The following is a 21,468-nucleotide window of genomic DNA, read 5'->3' on the forward strand; positions in this document are numbered from 1 at the left end:
CTTACCAAATTCAATGTGAAAGACGATGCTGACAAGCTGAGCAAAGATGCTTGATATCAGGTGTGATATTTGACAATGGAATGTTCACTCGTTTTGTCATCTGCTACTGCTCCCTAGCAGACAAGCTGTATGAGGCACCAAAGGTTTAAGAACAATTTATGTGGGGGAAAGAAAAAAAGAGAAAATTTCTATCCATTAACGTCATTTTCTTTTAACGTGAGATATCAATTTAAGCAATCACAAATAACAATTCTTACTAGCCTACTATGCGCCTCCTAAACAGTCCAATTTAAGAACACCGTGCTAGAGGGACAGCATTTGGAAAAAAAAAAGAAAGAATGCTTGTTTAGCAAGGCTTTACAATAACCACATCACCCCTATGAGAACAATCAGTGTGCAGATGGCACCTACTCGCTCCCCCAGGGCCTGGCTGCTCTCCATGGTGCTGAATGCAGAGGTTAGGGGTGACCCTTAATATTCCTGGCCCTCGCTGAACTATACATGATGTATCCATTATCTATGACCTTCTCTAAACACATATGAATCCGATTTGTATTTCTCTTTTAATGTGAAAAAATTGTTTCATAGGTCTCTTTCTCCATATTGGAAAAGTCTAGTCTCTTCAGCTTTCCTAAGACTGCAAATTTAAAGCTTCAAAGTGTGTGTGTGTGTGTGTGTGCATGCATGTGAAATAGGAAGGTGGCTGGAATATTCTTAATAGACTGGGGATCAGAGGACCATCTTTTAGTCTGGTTCTTTACCTGACTGACTAATTGATGTGACAGAAGTCACTTCTCCTTTTTGGCCTTCAATATCCCAATCCGTGGTAGAAGAGAGTGGGAACGGGCAGTCACCTCCCCTACGCAAACATTCAGGGTACTTACACTTGTTCTTTCATAGATTGAGAAACCATCAAACAGGAAGACCTTGCCTGCCATCTTCCAGCACCAAAGATTTCCCAGATGCAGAAAGAAGGCATAAAGCTCAGCTTCTCCTGCAAGAAGCCAGGGATTCAATCTGTCTATTGAACTCTCCTCCAGCCCTCAGTCCCCATGGGCCAGTCATAATTCAGCTAAACCTGAGAGTTCACCCATATTTTATTTACTGATTCGATGTTATGAGACAAGTAAAGTAGACGGCTGTCACCTCTATTAAACTGGGCAGGAAAAACGGCTATGTAGCCAACAGTCTCTTTCTGCTCATGATGTGTCATCTGTTTCCCTGGGGAGGGGAGCAAGAAAAGTGGGGGGGCTGGCCTCAGGGCAGAGCCCAGTCCTGCTGTGTTTGAGATGGAAAGCTCCGGGCTACACTGCAAACCTGTCCCAGGCATACTCTCAGCTATGCTAATACAGGAGAGACAGATCAGCCCAGTCAGTCAAGAATTAGAGTCATCACTTAATTTAAGCCCTCAGTTTCCCCACTGGTCACTGTACTCACTCATCAGCCTTGGGGTAAAGAATAGCTGTTGAGCTCTGATTTAGGACACTGTGGTACAGGAGCAAAGCACCAAGTGGTCATTCTCACAAGTCACAAACACATACATGTGCACACACTCGCACTGCCCAGAACCCAGGGATGATGATGCGCACATTCCCAGGGTTAAATGGTCCAGGCTGACTGTCCACACAGCCTGAATTGCCAGGTTAACTGTCAACACCTCTGCATTACACAAAGCTGTCATGTAGACCTGCTGTCTACACATTCTACGGGATCCTGTGATGTGGTAAAGACAGAAAAAGGGGAGACATGACCTATGACTGACAGCAGCACCAGCAACAGCAGCAACAACTCTTCCTGACAGCTGTCCTGAGCGATCGGCCTATGAAGGGCGGAACAGCAGAAGTTTCATCCTTGGTTCAGCTACCACAGGGAGCAACAGAGATGTTGGGGCTAAATGGGAAGGAGAGAGGGGTAAGGTCAGAAATGGAAGGAGGATCATGGTCTCTTCTTCAGCCTCTTCTTGAATTTGAAGCTTGTATCTCACTCAAGAGGAGAATCATGATATGGACTAAACCAAGGATGCAAAGTCCAATTCCAGGTCCAGAAAAGAAGGGCTCAATCCCCTAAATATTCCATCTCTGCCTAATAGGCTAGATAGGAAAGGTCTTAGCATAGGAGAAGTTGCTGAATGGACGTGTCAGATGAACACCATGAACGTCATTAGTAGGCTGGCATCATAGAAGGCTCTAACAAAGTCTTTATGAAATCCTCACTGACAAGATGGAAAGTGTTGAGCTGAATTACAGGCAGTCAGGTAGCCTTATATTCAAACAACTTATATATTCATCAATGCATTCATTTGTTCAACAAATATTTGTTAACCACCTACTATGTGCCATACAGTGGATAAAGTGATGAACAAGACAGGTATGGTCCATGGTTTCATGGTATACATTGCTAAGGTAACTAGAATTACAATACAGAGGCAGGGCCAAGACAACAGAGTAGTCAGATGCTTCCTGTGGTCCATCTTACAGCGAAGACCAGAAAAAACAAGTGAATCAATTATATGTGACAATCTAGGAGTCCTGAACATCAAAGGCAAAGTTGAGGAATCAGGCTGAGCAACAGGGGGAGGGAGAGATGGTTCAGAAGCAGTGAGGAGTTGCCAGACCTGACCCAGCGGGAAACAGTACCCTGCAGGCTGGGATCGGCTGGCACCAGTAATAAGGCAAGCAGTGGCATTCGGGACACGTTTTCCACATTGGGAGAGACCGAGCAGCAGAGAGTCTACTCACACCTCCAGAATCAGTGAAAAGCGGCACTCAATCTGCAAAAGATAAGTACATGCGTCTAACCTACCACACAGATCAAAAAACACCCCTTTGGGAAAAACCCCTCTCCCACTTACCTGCCCCCTTCCCGCTCTGCACCAGGTCCAAGCCAGCTTCAGAGATTGCTGCATCCCCTAGGCCAGAAGTAGGACCCATCACATGCCCTAAGCCATTCTCCTGACCTGGGAGAGGGAACAAATTAACAAACAGGGAAAAAATAATCTGCTGGCTCCCCTAAGCCAGGAACTCAGGGCAGAAACAGTTCCTTTGCCTAGGTGCAGGCATAAGGGGTCCATGGACTTTGAATGCTTTTCACCCCTGCATAGACCTGTGTGGGCCCATTTGGACAGCGTAGGCCCTCATCAGCACAATACAACAGGGTATATACCTGAAGTCTAACTTCAACTGTTTCAGCTATATGGTGGAGAGGCAGGTTTGTGACATTTGACACCACTCTGCCTATTAAGCAGGGTCCTCACCTACCCACATCAGGGGCCTGAGGACTGGTGGCTTTACCCATTCCACCTAGCCACCTGTGACAGGGGCCCAAGAATAAGTGGTACCTTCCAGTCCTTAAGCCAACAGCATTGGGTGTCCACAGTCCAGCTGCAAAACCCACCCACCTATGAGCTCTAGGGAACAGGGGCACGCTTTCCTCACAGACACTCAGGGGCAGTTGTAAAACCCCTGCCTTGCTCAGCATGTGACCCTCTACTACAGCCAGATACCTGTGCCTACACCATTCACCCCTGCCTGTCTAGGAGTGTAGGTGAGAGCCTGCACCACACACTTGGTCACTGACTACCTGGACACCTGAGCTGAATCCATAGAAGAAAAGTAAATGGACACCTGGGCTCACATACTCAGTAATAGCTCTAATTACCTGATGACAAGACATCAGGGCTTCAAAGGCACCAATAATCAAACTAGTTCACACAGCAGCCTATTTGGGCATATCAAAACAAAACAAGATGCTAGGACATAGTAAACAATCATATAAAGAACCAGAGCATGATGGCTTCAGCAAGCTCCCAAAACAAAGAATCAAGAAAACTTCCAGATGAAGAGAATTTCCTGGAATTACTGGAGGCAGAGTACAAAAGATTAATATACAGAACTCTTGAAGAGATCAGGATGGAGATCATGCAGAACAAGGAACACACAGACAAAGCAACAGAGGAACTTAAGAAGATTAGAGAAAAGCATAATGACAAATTTAATAGGCTACAAGAATCCACAGAGAGACAGCAAATAGAAATCCAATAAAGTTTCAGAATTAGACAACTCAATAGAAAGTCATAGGCGCAGAACTGAGGAAACGGAAGTCAGAATTAGTGAGACTGAAGATAAAGCACTTGACGCCAACATATTTGAGGAAAAATCAGATAAAAGAATTAGAATTACAATACAGTAAGTGTTGTGACAGGGGAAGTACAGGGTGCTGTGGAGACTCACAGACAGGGCTGGGAGTCAAGAAAGGCTTCCTGGAGAAAAGGACATGTACACTGAGACCTGAAGGATGGGTAGAAGTTGGCCAGTGGAAGGGGGTGGGTATTGATAAGCATGTTCCCAGGCATGAATAATAGTAAAAGCAGGGACCTAGAGTATGAGGGAAAGCAGTGCCTTCTGGAGACTTCAAGATGTTCAGTGCAGTGAAGCAGAGGGTGTGAGGCAAGGTGTGACGGTGCATGTCTGGAGATGCCAATCATGACAGATCATAAAGAACCTGAAGGCACAAGGAAACCAATAGAGTTTTGAAGCTGGTTAAAGTGTAGGGTTGTAGATCCACGACCACTTGCATAAAGCCAACAGTCTCAGATATTGGTCATTTCCTGCCTAATGTGTTTATGGCAGACATAGCTGAAGGGGGGAAGGCATGTTTACCCCGGGCTCAGACGGCATGACGCATGTCAGACAACAGAATGCAGAGCCACAGAAAGCTTCCCAAACCCAGCCATACTGCAGGCCAACAACACTTAGCCTTCATAGAGTGTGAGGCAAGGAGAGACGCTGCATGGTTCTGGAGATGCTAATCATGACCAATCATAAAGAATGATGTGGTGAAGATACGAAAAGAGAAGACCTGACCTGTGACTGGTCACAGCACAAGCAGTAGCAGCAACAGCCCCCAGAAGGGAAGCAAAGGAGGAGGAAGAGAGTGAAACACATGTCTGCCTTCCAAGGATGGCGCAACTGAAAAAGCTTTGGTGGTCCAGAAACAATGAGCAAGAATAACTGCCTGAGGGCTTAATGGTAGTAATTTACTGGGGATAAACGACAGGTCCTGCCTTCAGTTCAAAAGATCAACTGCCAAAGGGAGGATGAGAGAACTTATAGATCGGGCACGATGCTTGTGAGAAAGACCTCATGATCTCATGAGACCACCAGCTCAGTATAGATCAAGAGTGAAATGGCTGATAAAAAGGCTGAAATGATCTTGGGTTGTATAACTAGACACCGAAGCTGAGATTGAAGGAGGTGATAATCTTAGTGGTTTTAATACATAAGGAGTACTGTGGTCAGGTCTGGACACCACACTGGAGGAATCAGGCATCTTCAGTCTGGAGAAATGCCTTTACATTTCTGCAGGGCTGGTATGGAGAACAGGAAGCAAATCCAATGCAGAATCAGTGGGCGGGACAATCATAAGAGTAAGAATAATAAAGCTGACATTTATTGAATGCTTACCATGGCTGTGTTCTGAGCACTTTACATGCATTAATTCATTTAATCATCACAAAAACCCCATGAGGCAGGTACTATCATTATTATTATTTTGAAAAATTAAATAATTTGCCCAAGATTGCACAGGTGGGAAGTGATGGAAGCAGCCTTCAAACTCAGGCTGTCTGATTGCAGGACCTGTGAGCGTATTCACATCCTAGCTTGCTAAAATGGATTGAGAGCTTCCTTTGTGTCAAGCATGTTAATTCTCACAATCACCCTGTGAGGTGAAATCTATTATCCCTGTTTTATAGGTGAGGAAATCTAGGCTTATGGAAGTTAAGTGACTTGCCTAAAGTCACGTAGCCAGTAGGGAGGGAGCGAAGGTTTAAGTTTAGATGGATGGATTTCAGAACAACCCACACGGTCAACGTCCAAGTTACAGTGCCTTTCTGGAACCAGAGGGAGATATGTTTCAGCTTTTTGTGAAAATTTTGCAATAAAGAATGGAGTGGGGCCAATAAGTGGCGAGCTTATTGTTACAGATGCCCTTCAATCAGAAACTGGACCCCCACCTGGCGGGGGACCACCCACTAGCCTACAACAGTGGTTCTCAGAGCAAGGTCCCCAGACAAGCAGCATCAGCATTATACAGGGACTTGGTAGAAATGCAAATTCTCAGGCCTCCCCCCAGACTTAATGAATCAGAAGCTCTAGGGATGGGCCCCGCAATCTGTGTTTTATTGAGTGCTCCAGGTGATTCTGACGTCCACTAATGTTTGAGAAGCAGAGGCTTGGAGTGACCCCTCGAGTTCTTTTCAGCCTGGATTCTGTGATTCTTCGCCACAGACAGGAAATGTGATGCCTCGAGCCCTGGGAAGTCCTTGGCTCCCCACTCCTGCTTTTCCGCCCAATTGGGCAGGCTTTTTGGAATAGCATATTTCAGTTCTGCAAAGCAGATGCGGGAAAGCTTTGCAGAAGTCTCCCTCATTCCCATATTTAAAGGGCTCATCTCTGCAGTTGCTCTGAGAACTCTATAAACCCCCTTCCACTGGCAGCCTGTTTGCATTAGTCCCTTTAATAGTGCAAAACTTAATTGTCTCCTATGGATTGGAACCCTCTTCACACAAACTGGAATCTCAGCTCCTTCTGGCTTCTTTTTTCCCTCTGCCATCCCTACCCACCATTCAGCATGGCACCAAAGGATACGGAATCACAGCCGCCACTCCCCCCAGATCTTGCTCCTTCTCATTATTTCCGAACTGTATGATCACCATGGGGACTCTCTCCTCCCTGGCTTTTGCCTGTGGCCTCATTACCTGGTGTCTCCCAGCAGAGCAAGCTCTGTCTATTCCCTGGGGCTCAGCCTCCAGCCACAGGCCCTCTCTGGGCCCCACGGGTCTGCCCAGCAAGCAAGATTGGACCTCCTGTCCAAGAAGGATTGGGCACAATTCTCTGGACCAATGCCCTCAAGAGCATCCCACATCCAGGGTCTTCCCAGCTCTGAGCACATGCAAAATGCATGTCAACTGGTACACTGCAAATGCAGGGAAGAACCAGTGCCCCATGGTCTGCAGGTGTGTGATAAATAACAGGCCAGGAGGAGTCTGGGAGCTGGTACACAGGAGCATTCTAGGAAGGGTGCCTCTTTTGCTTCCTGGCATTGTAGATAATTATCATAGGCTAGTGGATCCCCCCGCCCCCCGCCACGTTCCACTGCAGGACACACAGTATGTGGGCAATGAGCAAGTGGCTTGCACTGAACTGCAGAGAACTGACCACCAAGGGTAGGATAAAGCAGAGGGCACACAGCAAACAGCCTCAGAGATCAGAGTCCGATGGTGGAGACATGGCCTCCACCATCAGGAAGCCCTCCTAACACTTATTATGGATCAGTCATTTATTAAGTGCAAAGAGCTTTACATACTTTATCTCATTTAATCCTCACACTAACACTATGAAGACAATACCATAAGGTTCAACCATAGGAAACTGCTCTTCTTGTAGGTGAAAAACAATTGAATATGGTTTAATCTAATATTAATATTTCTACAGGTAAGGAAATGGAGGCTCAGAGGTGAAGTGACTTGCCCAAGGTCACACAGCAATTACATGTCAGAGTCACAATTAAATGCAGATCCATCATATTTCATCAAACCCAAGACACATTTTTTTTCTGTAGTGCCTAGAAAGAAAAAATTCTGCAAATAAACTATGACATGACACATAAGACACATACTGATGTCAGAGATATGAAAATGTGAAAAAAAATGTGCACCTTGGTATCAGTGAAATGCATTGTTTGATTGCAAAAATTCATTCTGCCTCCTGGTAGTAATGGGGCAGAGATCACATTCACCTTCAGGCAGCTCCTTGTCTAATGAGGGAGGCAAGACACACATGCATTAGAGAAAGCCCTAGACATACCCACAAGCATAACTACAGACAAGGTCAACAGCCATTAGTAAACAAGGTGTAAAGGTCAAAGGAGGCAAGGAGAGGGACATGGGAAACTGAGCTTTGAGGACAGAGAAGTTCCAAGCTAGGAGCAGGAGGTAGTGTGGACCTTGGAGATAATTCCAAAGGAAATCAAACCAGGTAAGGTGGGGCAGCATGCTCTGTGGCAGGGCTGCTATAAGTATGGCTAAAGGGGGGGGGGGGGGGCGGAAATCAGAACAACCTGCTGTCCTCACATCCAGTCCCCCTGCCCTCCAAATCACACTCAATTAGGACTTTGTCTCTGCAGCACAAAAAGAAGATGAAAATGCCGGCTCCATGAGCAAAGGCAGATGCTGGTACAGGACCAGAACTTGAGTAAGCAAGGGGAGGCACCTGTTGTTGCTGTGTGTTGTTGAGACAATTTCAACTCACAGTGACCCTATAGGACAGAGTAGAATTGCCCCAAAGGGTTTCCAAGGCTGTAATCTTTACAGATGCAGACTGCCACATCTTTCTCCCACGGAGCAGCCTACCCCTCTGTTAGCAGCCAAGTGCTTAACCACTGTACCACCATGGCTCCTTGGGAGCACGCAGGGGTGCAAAATTTAAGAAGGAATTCACTCTCACAAGTTGCAGTGGCCTGAAAAGGTAGGGTCACTACTTGAGTGCTTCCTTAAATTTTGCTCCCTAGGTGCCTCACTTGCTTCACCCTAGCCCCAGTCCCACACTGATGTTAGATGCCTCGAACATCTCATCTTTGGACAGCATGTATGATATTTTGAAAAAGAAATCACAACTACCTCACCTTGAGGCCTACAGTATCAGTCCCATTTTACAGATGAGGAAATTGAGGCCCAGGAAAAGAACCTGACCGTTCTGACCATGCTTGTCCCAAATCTGTCACCTCTCTAGTGACCCTGAGCAGTCCCGGAACAGCTGGGCCCTGGCAGTCACTGTCAACCCAGTGTCTGCTTGTCCCGTGGGAGAAGCAGCATGGTGGACAGACAGGGCCACTGTGGGGGTTGCTTTTGCTCTTGTACAAGGATGGTTTGGGCGGGCTTTCACATCCAGGTCCCCGCACTCAACCCACGTGTCTGTAGGGTGGCAGTGCATGTTCCAGGACCCAGCACCAGAAGGCCTTACTCCCGGCACATTTTCCAGTGGACTCGATTCCTGACAAGGCAGGCTCTGTTCAGAAGGTCGTGACCCTTGAACAAAAATAAAATGGCCATAAAACCTATTAGCCTGGAAAGGATGTTGGAGAGGAGAGGGGACAGGGTTGAGGAAGGCAAAGGGAGGTGAGGGAGGGAAGAAAGAACAAAGAAAGTTAATCCACTGGCCACCTTCTCTTGCCAGGTCACTGGTGATGAGGATGGAGGTGAAGGGGAACATACTCACAGGGCCTTTGGGTTTCCTCAAGGCTGTGGCGAGGACAGTCTGGTGGCTGCCACGGGGGCGGGGGAGGGGGACATGCAGGCTGGAGACCCCAGGGCTGAGGGAGTCCTGTAGGTGGACTGGCCACACCAAGGGAGAGTCCTGCCTGGTAAGACCTTGGGTGTTGTGCCTCTTGATTGAAGGGCTGGATGAACCTTGATCAGAGTCCAGAAGCTGGGAACGAGGCAGGTGTAGCAAGTATAAGTGTGTGTGGCTCATCAGCAAGGCCAGCCTGACTGAAAACCAGCACAGGTGGGGTTAAATGGGCAGAGCCCAGACAACCATCCCCCCCCACAATCAGACCTAACATAGCCCCGCCCAGCCCAGTGAGGCCACCCAGAGCAGCCTGAGCCTTGGGGGCGGAGGCATTGAGTCGGCCCCTTTGGAAGCCTGTTGCTTTCCATCTTCAGACTACACAGCCAGCTAAATACACAAAATCTGGACATAAGCAGACACAAGTTTTTATCCTGCCTCAGCCACTCACTGGCCACTGGATCTTAGGCAAGTTACTTCATTTCATCCAGCTTAGTTTCCTCATTGCCAAATGAGAATAATGCCTGCAGGGTTTGTGAAGGCTAAATAAGACGGTGAGAAAAAATGCAACAGCTGCATTTATTAAACACTTACTACTCACCAGCATTCCTAGTTCTTGTCTGGAAAGCACTTAGCACAGTGCCTGGCACCTACAAAGTGCTCAGTAAATTAGGACCATTGTAAAGATGGCACAGGACCTTAACATATCGTTCTAAGGTTGCCAGGAGTTGGAGCCAAGTCAATGGCAACTAACAAAAACAATATTATTGTTGTTTTTGTTGTCTTATTATTTTTATTTTGCTCCAGACCCAGGTGGGGCCCCAAGCAGAAGACATGCACGCAGCCACCTCGGTACAGGCACACTGCCCTCTGCTGCTGCTGTGGGGGAATCAGCCCCAGGGAGCAGAGCAGCTGCAGGAAAACAAGCCCACGCCAGGGCCTGAGCCTGGTCTGCGACTTCTCCACTCCCACACCAGACCCTTGACCCATTCTTACCCCCAAGGCATCATCCCCACCACCCCAGTCTCTGGGGAACAAGCCAGGGCCTGCTGGGTGCTGGCTCCAGCGGAAGGGCCCTGCTTCCAGAGCTTCAGTCCTCTCTGTTGCAGGATAGGGCCCACTGCCCATCCAAGGGGAGCATCCCCTCTCTCAGTTCCCTCTGGAGGGTCCTGAGCAATGGAAGCGAGGCGCAGGCTGACGCTGCAGGAGGAAGAGGCAGGGGCAGCTGACTGTGACGGGATGGCAGAGACTTGGTGTTGGTAGATCAGAAACACAGTCCCAGCTGCTGAGCACAACCTGGTCTCCCCCTAAAGTCCATCCAAAGCAGCCCTGAAGCCATCCCCCTGTGTACCCCTGTATCTCCCCAAGAGGAGGAGGAGTTCCGGGCCCACATGGGCGTGGATGCCTCCTGCCCATGGAGGGGCACAGTTGCTGGGGATTGGGACAGAGTATCTGTGGGACCATGGGTTCTCAGGGAGGCTCACAGGCCGCCAACAAACAGCCTTGTGCTCCTGACGGGGCGGGGGATGAAAAGCTGTCCCTCAAAGGGAAAACACATAGTGGGCTGGACTTCTGAAGTCCACCACCATGCCCAGTGGCAGGGGACATGGGTGACCTTGGAAGAGCCTCCTCAAGCCAGGGTGCCTGCTTCACCCCTTCATAAAAAATAAAAAATAATTTTTTTTTTTTACCTCTAAAACCCCCAGGTAGTCCTGACGTCAAAAGGCTAATTGTTTATCGCAGTGTGAGGCAGAGTCCTGAAGAAATTAAACTCCAGCCGAAGAAGGAGGGAAGCAAGGACTGACAGGAGCAGCTGGGCTAGGAAGTGGAGACAGAAATTCCTCCAGTTAATGCTTTCTAAGGCCCCACGGGCCGCTCCCAGTTCTTGTCTGAAGCTATTTACTTCCAGGGGGGAAAACCCTATTGATCTTCATTCAGCTCCTGTCTACTACTCCACAGCGATGTTTCAGCACATCACCAGTCACTGTGAGAAATTTCTCATTGTTTTACCCGCAGTGGCTCCCAAACTCAACAGAGGAATGTTCAGTGTTCGGAACCTTTTGACGGAACTGGTCTGAGGAGTTCAGACCAAGAGGGTCTGGGAACTCTCGGGGAGGGGCCTTCACTCCCCTGGGATGGGCTGCTGTTGCCCCTGGGTCCCTGTACGTCCAGGAAGCTCCTGCCCAGGCTCAGGACCCAGAAGTTCAGTTCTGTTCGGTCTGTAGATGCTTGGAGAGTCCGGAGCTGCGCCAGCCCTTCCCTCCTACCCCATCCGCACACACACCTGCTTTATGTCTCTGCAGTCATTTGGCTTCGAACCTCCCCACTGGCTGGCTGGAGAGCTCCACCATTCACTAGGACACCTCATCACACAGAAGAGCCAGCCAGCCTTCCCCAGCTGCTGCCACTGCTGTCCGGTTCCCCTGTTCAAATTCCAGCTTGTCCCTTGATCTCAGGGTATGTAATGTGAGGAAGGAGCTAACCATGAAATCTACAATGGCGCTGACAGTCCCTGCCAGCCTGCACCAAAGGGAACTTTCAAATCACAGAAATTTCTCAAACCATCAAGGTCAGCCCAACAGTTTACAGATGGGAAAACTGAGGCTCGGGGGCAGGCGTGTGATTTGATCAAAGTGGCCCAGGAAACTGGCAGCAGAATAGAGAAGCTAACCCAGGCCCCCTGGCTCCCAGCCCAGGGCCCCCTCCAATTGGACTTCTAAGTCATGTAATCAGGAAATCCGGGTCCCCACTAGAGGTTATTGAAACCCATCTGGCTGAGAGGATCCTTGCATTAAACTGCTGTGAGTTAAGATCAGGGTCCATCTGAATAACAATAACGATGATAGTAATAATAACAACAAAATGCTGAACAATATGCCTCGAAAACCTTCAATGAGCAACACTTGACAACCATACGCAGAATACATCTTCCACATATTCATATAAAATAATCAATGATCATTTTTTTCCACAGACTACAATCCAATTACTCTCTCCGTCGCTCTCTCCCTCATGCTCCTTTTGTTACTTGCAAACCATCCAAGCAATCAATGCCTTGACCTCTCCCTCTGATAGACACAATTACAAAAAGACAGAGCAATGCAATTCATCTATTCAAAACGAATTGTTTGAACACTCTGTCACACTGCTGAGCTATCCATCTCCTTGTCTAAAAGGAAATTTCAGCCCCCAAAAGAGGCACAAAGAGAGGGGGTGGGTACGATGCTCCCCAGCCCAGAGAGCCCCTTGTGCACCTGCAGGAAAACCCTTTCCCGGGCTGGTGCTTGGCAATGCTTGCCTGCTAGAGAAGGATTCGGCTCCAAGTGCAGCCGGCTCAGGCACAAGCCTCTGGAGTGGAAAACAGAAGCACTCAGCACATTCCGGAGCCTGGAGCCCAGTTTCCAGGGGCCTCAATTCGTTTAGACCAAGCCAGACCCCTGAGTTCCCAGGAGTGGGGAGGGATGGGGAAAGGGAGATGGCATCAGGCTCAGCCAAGGAAGCGTGTTCGGGTCTCCGCGTGAGACTCTCTACCTACTGGAGCTCCCTGGCTCCCGCTGGGACTCGAGTGTGAGCTCTGAAGGATGGAAGCTCAGGTCCCCAGGAACCTACGGAGAAGCCCAGAGGCCTGAGAGCCTTCCCATCTTCCGCCCACGCTGGCACAGCTCCAGTGGTCACGTTTGGCATCAGCACAGCACCCCAGTCTGCGGGCTGGGAATCAAATGGGGCAGGGCTCTGGGATATAAATGGCCTGGGCAGACATGCTAATTAATCCTGGGGCTTAATACGAAGAAGATTAGAAGAGGGCTCTGCCATCATTTAATTGCATTATTACACTGAACCCAAGAAAGGGCGGGCAGGCTTGGGGATGTGCTACCCCTCAGGCCAATGAGGACTACCCCTCCCCCCTAAAGCACAATTCAGTTTCCCAGTAAGAGAAGACAGGTGAGGATACATAATTCTGCCCCTCCTGGCTCACCCTTCTGGGGCTGTCCTCACCTGCTCCTGTCTTTCTGGACCCCCCAAAAAATCTCCATCCCTGAGGCTGGGCTGAATGCACGCTTACCCCACCTCCTACGGAGGAAGAACCAGGGAACAGGGACCTGCAATGCGTGGGCTGGGCGCACAGCACCCTCTGGGTCCTCCCCTCTTCTCTTCCAAGGGCACTCTGCCATGGAGACCCCCTCCCCCACAAACAGAGGGAAGGAGAGAGGGAAGAAAGTGCCACCACTGGAGCTGCCTGCTCCTGGACAGGCGATCAAGCTGGGCTCTCGGGTAGGCAAAGGCACAGGGACAGACACATTTGTGGCTTAACAGTGTAGGATGCAAAGGGTTAAGCCTGACCGTGAGGGGTGTCCCCCGAGTCCCCTTCCGAGCCTGGGCTCCTCTGCCTCCGGGAGTCCGCCTGCCAGGTGCTGGGCACGGACTAAAGGACCTTGTGTGGGCAGAACTGAGGACGGTGCTCTGCCTCCATCCAGATGTGGAGTCCAAGAGTGGCAGGGCTCCAGAGAGACAGCAGGGCAGAGACAGATCTCCAGGGGTTCTGACTGCTAGGAAAACCTCAAGTATGGAGCCCAAGCCGACTTCAGTTCCCTGAACCTCCTCAAGCCGCTGACAGCCCAGGGTCCGCGAGTGGAGAAGAGCCACAGGGGAGGAAGGTGGCCCTGGCTCAACCAAGCTCTGCCTGCCTTGTGCCAGAAGCTGGCGGCGAAGCCTTGCGAACCCAGGCGACCCAGGTCTCCGGCCTGGCGGCGGGCGCAGGGCTCGCCGTAGCGGAGGCTCCGCGTGGCCTGGCTGGGCCCAGCCCTGTGCACGCTGTACCACGGACACGCACGCCACCCTCCTCCCCCGCCCCGCACAGCCCAGAGCACTGCCCGCAAGATGCCCGGGGCGGCCACAACAAAGTTAAAGCCCCGAGTAGCAGTCTCCGGCGAGCAAAGATGTGAAGACGCCAGAGCCCGAGAAAGGCGCGCGCAAGCCCCGCCAGCTGCGGAGGGATTTCGGCTAACTTTAAAAACCACTCGCTTTCCTCTCGCCGCCTTCCCTCGCTGCGCTAGGCGGACTCCGTCACTCCCTTCCCCGTCCCCCAACCCCCATGCTCCCTCCGGCGGGGAAGAGGCCTAGCCGGGCGGGAGCGACCTGCGGAGAGACTGTCTCTCCCCAGCCCCAAGCCACGGTGCTACATGGGGGCCACAGAGACGGAGGGCGGCCACGGAGAGAAGAGATGGGCTGCCCTCGTCATGCGAATTCGTACCCTGCGTCCCCGCTAAGGCCGTTCGAGCCTTGCCCCAGGTGGGGGAGAGGTGCCCGCGGGGAGCGAATAAGGGAGAGGAAGAGAAGTTGGCGCCTTCCCCAGGGTTCCTGCTCTGCGGAGAATCCAGGTCCCAGAACTCGGTCTGAGGCCGGTCACGCTGGCAGTCTCCGGGAAATGAGCCTGTGACTCGGAATAGGGCTGGAACCCGTCGCCACACTCCGCCAGGTCTGACCTCCCAGGAGTGCCAAGGGCCCCTAGCCCTCGGCGCTCCGCCTGTCTCGTCCGCAATAAGTAAGGCCCGTGACCCCGGCTTTGGAACTTTGTCCTCACCGGAATGAGCTTCTACTGGTCAGCCGGCCCCGGTAGCCCGGAAAAAGGTTGGGAGAATATGCCGAGATCGCGTTCCGAGGCCCCTCAATCCCGCCCCTGTCCGAGCGCAGGGAGACCCCTGGCTCCAGGGAGCCCTTACCGATCCGGATGACGTGGGGCATCCCGCGCGAGTCCGGGATCCAGAAGGCGCACACGAGGAGCCCGGCCCAGTATTCCCAAACCAGACTCCGGAGGCGCCGCCAGGGAGCGGTCATCGTTGGGCGCCGCCGAGCGTGCCCGGGGCGCGGCCGTGGAGGGCTCCCTGGGGCGGCAGCTCTAGGCGCGGGCGCGCAGCAGCCCCCAAGGCGCCGCCTGGCCCAGTTGCCTGGTTCCTGAGCACCTCTGCGAATGGGGGGCGCCCCGCGGCACCGTACACATCTTACTGGGGGGCCGCCCCACCGGCGCCCGCCCCGCCCGGCTGCCGCCCACGGACCGTCCGAGAGCAAGCCTCCTGGCTCCGCCCGGGCTCTGCTCGGACTCGGCTCCGGCTCCGCCTTGCGTCGGCTCGGCTCCCGCGCGGGCTCCCACCTGCCCTGGCTGCCGGGCACTGGCGGGCGGGCTGCACGCGTCTCCGGCCGCTCCTCCTCCAGCCGCCGCCGATGCTATCGCCCGGGCTCGCACAAAGCCCCGGAGTGGAGTTGCACGCGCGCACACACTCCCTCCCAGCCTCCTCCCCCGCGCCCTGCCTCCCGCCTCCCGCGTCGCCCGCCGCCCGCGCTCCCTCCGCGCACTCCCCCGCGCACACACTTCACACTCACACCCGCCGAGGCGCACATTGGCGCGCTCACACCTGCGCGGGGGGCGGGGAAGGACACCCTGAACCCGGTTTGAGGGGATGCCCTCTCATCGATTCCCAGACGTCCCCATCAGCCCTACCGCCCCCGTGCCTTTAACTGCTAGGGCATGGAGCCCGGGAACCGGGCGTGGAGCGCTAGAGCTGGCACCAACCGAGAGCTGGGAGACAGCGGCAGCCCAGCGACCCGACCAGCTGGAGAAGACGCCCGTGCCCGGCGGGAGCAGAGGGACCCGGAACCCGCCGTCTGAGGAGTCTCGCCTTCCAGCTCCCACACAACCTGCGCTGGCCAGACGGCGGCGACCAGAGACAGACCCGAGAACCGGCCCGCCCCTCACCCCATTTCTTATGGAAGCAGAATTGGGGCTGGGGTTTGGTGGAGGCAGAATTCAAAGAGAATTGTCCACGCTGTGCGAAGGGAGCTGCAGGAGCTGGATGGGGTGGGAAAGCCGAGGCCAGGCCCTCTGTGTGGAAGCCAGGGCTTGATCGCGCATCACAGTGATAGGGGCTGCGGAGAGAGGTGGCTAATCCCTTCGATTCAGCAGGGCATGTGAGAAGGGCCCTGGTCCTTCTCATCCGTCTTTCTGGTCTTCCTGAACTAAGGACGGGCTGGGATGCTCCCTCTTCCATTCCTCCTGAGAAAGAATAAAGAGAACCTGTAATTATCCGTGGGGTGGAGCAGGACCCCTGGGGGAGCAAGCTGGAAAGGGTTAAAAAAAAAAAAAAAACCTTGTTTATTAGCAATAGTTCTTTTTCAAGTGGCGCTGGGTGTCCAGGGAAAGGAAGGGCTGTGGAGCGAGGCTGGAGCGGGAGGCTGCGAATTACGTAGTTAGGCGAGTTTAATGACCTTTTTGACAGAGACAAAGCGATGCCGATACAGTAGATAAATAAACGGATCTGTCACCGGGCAGCGGGCTAGGCTGTGTGTGAATTTATTTTTCTCGTTTAAATAATTTGATCTATTCCATCATTCCAATCTCTCCCATTTGCCAGCTGTCTGGTAAGAGCATGGCCCCCCAACATCTGAAGAACAAGTCTTTAATTCTCTTACAAATATACTATTAGTTGAGTTCTGTCTTGCCTGATAATTTCCCTGTCTTTTCTTTCCCTCCCTCTCCGGGTGCAGAGGATGATGGCATTGTGTTTGGATGAGCATAGCCAGGTCTGGGCAATCCTGTCAGTTAGGAGGGAACCCCCTCCCACCTAAAGTGGAGGGACTATGACTGTGGAAGGAGAGACGCCCAGGGCTTTCTGTACAGAAGGGAAATAGGTGTGCCTGCCCTGAGGATATCCTTGAAGGATCACCAACAAATGGAGGTTACCCGGGATCTGTCTTTGCCATACTTGGGCCTCCCTCACCCTGGAGCAGGAGCGGCTGGTTTCCCAAGCAGCCACTGGAAAATGTTGCCCACGGGACCAGAGGGAAGGACACACTGACCAGAGCCAAAGAAGCAGCAGCTTCCACCTCTCGATAGAAAATAATGGGCCCCAGTGGGCACCAGGAAGGAGGAAGTACAGAGAAGGGATCAGGAGGCCCCCATCCTCCGGGATGAATCTGGGGGGGCCTCCTTCATTCAAGGCTCAACACTCATCACCTATCAGTTTCCACAGCTGGTTTGGTTGCCCTGATGAATCAAAAGGACTGGCTGTTTTCTAAGGAAGACAACTACAGTGCCCTGATGAAGAAATGGAAAGATGATTGACAAGGACCTGAACTCCAGCCAAAGTATGCAGGGCTCGTCTACTGCCCTAAGGATGGTTGGAAGATGAGGCGGGTGGGGAGAGCCTGGATGCTAATTTTGTATAGGGTACCCTGCTGGCAGCAGCCCCCTGCCAGGAGGGGGAGAGTGCAGGAGAAACTGGAGGAAGACGAGATGTTGAGCTATGGCTCTGGGGGGGAGGGCAGATCTGTGCAGCAGACCAGAACCAGGTGAGAGAGGCATAAAGAGTAGGAGTGGGAGGAGGAGGGAGGAGCAGCCTCCAAAAAAGCTAACCCTTGAGTAGTACTAGACAAGTGAATGGATGACGGCAGAGAGGGAATCTGAGGCCCCCAGAGGGTGAGAGTGGGACCCAGTCACCTGCAGCCCCTCTCACCACCCGAGACCTTGCTCCCACTGTATCCCAGAGTGGGCAGGGCTTCCCCAGGGCACTGCTGAGGAAGGCTGTTCTCAATGTTATCTCGGCTGTGGCCGGGAAACAGCCTCAAAGGTGCAGAGGCTGTGGGGTTCATTCGCTGAGATTGGCAGCCCGCCTGGAATCCTGGGATCAGAAGGAAGCTGGCTGTCCCCAGCCCTGGACTCAGCCTTATTCTTGACCTTACTGCAAGCCATTTTGATGCACAGAGATTTTCCCAAACTGACGGCAGCTTTCTCCCTTCCTGTCCTAGGGGAGGGTGGGGTGCAGAACCATAAGAACAATGACAATAACTATTAGTATTTACTACATGCTTTCTACGTTCCAGAGGACGTAATGAATGCCCTACATGTGTCATTTCATCTAACCCTCTCTACAACCTGCTATAATAGGACCTGTATTATTTTTCTATTTTACAGATGAAGATGCTGAGCCTCAGAGAAGTTAAGCAAGAAGTTTAAAGTCACACAGCTAGTATGTGGCCAGCCTTCCTTCTTTCCTTCCTTCCTTTAATAAATATTTATGGGGCATCACTGTTTGCCAACACGGTGGGTTTATCATGTGCAGGCCTATCTGACTCCTCAGTTTGCAGTCTTAATCCTTGTCCTATACTGCCGGGGCTGAGCAGGCTCTAGGGACAGGCCCTCACCATCTCTGCCAGCAGCCCACTGAGTCCTCTGGGAGCTTGTACAAAGGCTAAGAGTAGAACAGAATTCGGGCTCTTTACTTGGGCAAACTGGGGCACTCAGGTTGTCCCTAGCCATGAGGAGAGCCCTGCACCCCTCATTCCTACCACGCCTCACCAGGCTGCCCAGCTGCCAGCAGGCACTCACCAGGCTGGCGCTTTCTCAAGCGCATCTCTGAGGATTGAGAGCCACCAATCCTGGCTTTTCGCCTTGTTGGTAAACAAGTCTACTCACCAGCCAGGCCTAGGCTCCCTGCTCCCCCACGAGGCAGCCAGTGCCGGATTTATGAGGCCTCCAAACCTCATTCAGACTAATGCAGCTTTTCATTTCCAAATAAAAGGGGCCGCTGTCTGAAAGGACAAGTGCTCCGGCATTTCATTAACATCCCCGAAAACGGCTGAGCTGGCCCAAGTCGCTGCCAGCGAGATTCATGTCTCCCACTGGCTCACAGGTGGGGGTGGGGGTGGGGGTAGGACTCCGAGGGCTCCTGGCCCCCTCCCTGGGTCCCTCCTAGGAGTCCTCCCAGTATCTGCGTGAGGGAGGGGACCCCAGTGGTGGCCGAGCAGCTCGTTTGGACGAGTCCCCTGTGTGCATGTTTTGTTTAGACTGATCCACTCCTGCTCTCAATCCCCCCACAATCACGGTGAGTGATGAGGCCCTGGGCTCGAGTTACTGAGATTCATGATCTCCGTTTTCCCGGGAACCACCAAGCAAACGCGTGGGTTTGCTAAGTGCAGATTCCTAGGACTTGAGTGCCCTCTGCTGAAGACTGCCTTCCTTCGTTTCCCTTTGGGCGGCCCACTGGGCAGGCTGCTGGTGGGACTGCATGCTGAAGCCCTGAGGCTCCCAGCCGGGCTCCTAAGGGTCCTCACACAGCCTGCGTGTGGCAGCTACCCAGACCTGCTTTTGGGATGCCTTGGTGACAATGGGGGAGTGGCTACCCCGCACTCCATCTCCCCCTGCAGGGGGTGGGGACTCGAAGGAGGCAGCTGTCAGCCTGTGCATGATCTTTGTCAACTGCCCCATCCCAGAGGGGAAGAAGGGAAGAGGCCACCCCGGTACCTACTCTTGTTTCTCAGCATCCTTTCTGTGGCAAAATACACGCTCACCACAAAAGCCAAGCCTTGGTCCTTCTCAGGACACAGTGACCTGCCTCTGCTCAGGGACAGGTACATTTTCATCAGCCAGGGGGCCTTTGTCCCTCATCTCCATCCCAAGAAGGGAGAAACACAGCCAGAGAGTGAGCCCAGTGAAAGTTGTTTCACCTTAGATTTTGGTCAACAGTCAAGCAAGTTCATTCCCACCGGTCAATTTCTGTGTTTATTGTCAGCTTAACCCACTGCTTTGTTTCTCAGCAGCTGGGGAGACAGGTAGACAAGCCACCAGAGATAGGTGATTTTACTGACATCTGCATTTCCATAGTTCTGGTGCAGAAGTATATGATACACGGCAATCCTCTTTGTATCCATACAGAATGGAACAGCCACCGATAGGCTGAAAGCAGACCAGCGCTGCCGCAGGTGCGGGGAAGGGGAGGTGAAGGAGACCTGCCCCCAGGAAACCATTCCCTCCTGGCCTCCTGGGATGTCGAACAGAGTCACTCACACAGTCATTCAGTCATTCCCTAATTGATTTATTCATGCATTCATGCACTCAGTCATTCACTCAGTTCATTCATTCATTTGTTCATAGGCTCATACATTAATTTTTTTCTATTCAGTCATTCACTCATTCACTGATTCCCTTACCCATTAATTAACTCACCCATTTATTCTATCATTCCCTAATTAACTAATTCATCCAATCACTCAACAATTGGCTGAATTCACTCATTCACTCAATCATTCATTTATTCAGTTCTTTGCTCAATAGCTCACCCATTCATTTACTCATCCACTCATTCATTCACTCACTTGCTTATTCGTTCCTTCCTTTACTTACTTACCTGCTCATTTATTCAGTCACTCAATACTTCACTCATTCATTTCCTCAATCTTTTGCTCAATTACGTTCATCCGCTCACTCTGTCATTCATGCACTGCCTCCCCCTGCCCCCACATTGAGCAAAGGCTTCTCCTATCCTCAGTGACTTTCCACGCTGAATCTCAGGCGACATCCTACCTCTTGTTCCAGCCCAGAACACCCCAGCAATGTACTGAGGTCCTCAGCTAGCTACCAGGTGTCTTGGCTCCATCAGAGTCCCAGCTTTCATATCCTCCCCTTTATCACGAAATTTAGCAACTTTTATTGTTGTTGTTGTTGTTAGGTGCCATCAAGTCAGTTCCAGCTCACAGCAACCCTACATACAACAGAAGGAAACACTGTCTGGTCCTGCGCCATTCCTCACAATCGTTGTTATGTTTCAGCGCATTGTAGCAGCCACTGTGTCAATCCATCTCATTAAGGGTCTTTTTTTTCACTGACCCTCTACTTTACCAAGAATGATATCCTTCTCCAGGGACTGGTCCCTCTTGTTAACATGTCCAAAGTATGTGAGACAAAGTCTTGCCATCCTTGTTTCCAAGGAGCGTTCTGGCTGTACTTCTTCTAAGACAAATAATTTGTTTCTTCTTCTGGCAGTCCATGGTATACTCAATATTCTTGGCCAACACCATAATTCAAAGGCATCAATTCTTCTTCGCCTTCCTTATTCAGCAACTTTTTAGATTCAGCTAACATCCCTAACCCTGGAGATGGTTCGGGCGTTTGCACTGCTAGCAAAGACCAAGACCCAGAAAATCCCAGAGCCCAGGTCTGGTGTTGAATGTAATATTAGATGTGCCATGTGGTGCCACCATACTGAGCCAGGAGCCACACTAGCTTCCATTCATATGATCTCTTTTTATCCTTGAAACAGCCCTGGGATTCAAAGATGAAGAAATGGGCTCAGAG

The 21,468-nt window shown here is 51.6% G+C and overlaps 1 protein-coding gene across 11 annotated transcripts in view; it reads right to left on the reverse strand.

The window, feature by feature from the left end:
* GRIK3 (glutamate ionotropic receptor kainate type subunit 3) overlaps positions 1-15,515 on the reverse strand; it is a 252,729-nt gene extending 237,214 nt beyond the window's left edge. Inside the window, exons 1-8 of one of the 11 annotated variants that reach the window (XM_049878782.1) lie at positions 15,065-15,146; positions 11,036-11,162; positions 9,276-9,485; positions 7,717-7,815; positions 2,852-2,956; positions 2,637-2,770; positions 1,752-1,890; positions 6-994 (exon numbers count right to left, since the gene is read on the reverse strand). Coding sequence is in view for 1 of the 11 variants with exons in the window: in XM_049878786.1 (XP_049734743.1) it covers positions 15,065-15,179 (115 nt within the window). In the remaining 10 variants the exon portion in view is untranslated. The other 10 variants (XM_049878779.1, XM_049878780.1, XM_049878788.1 and 7 more) reach the window with 10 other exon arrangements.
* Positions 15,516-21,468: the final 5,953 nt, after the last annotated feature.

Source organism: Elephas maximus, chromosome 3 (assembly GCF_024166365.1).
Source record: "Elephas maximus indicus isolate mEleMax1 chromosome 3, mEleMax1 primary haplotype, whole genome shotgun sequence".
Lineage (NCBI taxonomy): Eukaryota > Metazoa > Chordata > Mammalia > Proboscidea > Elephantidae > Elephas > Elephas maximus.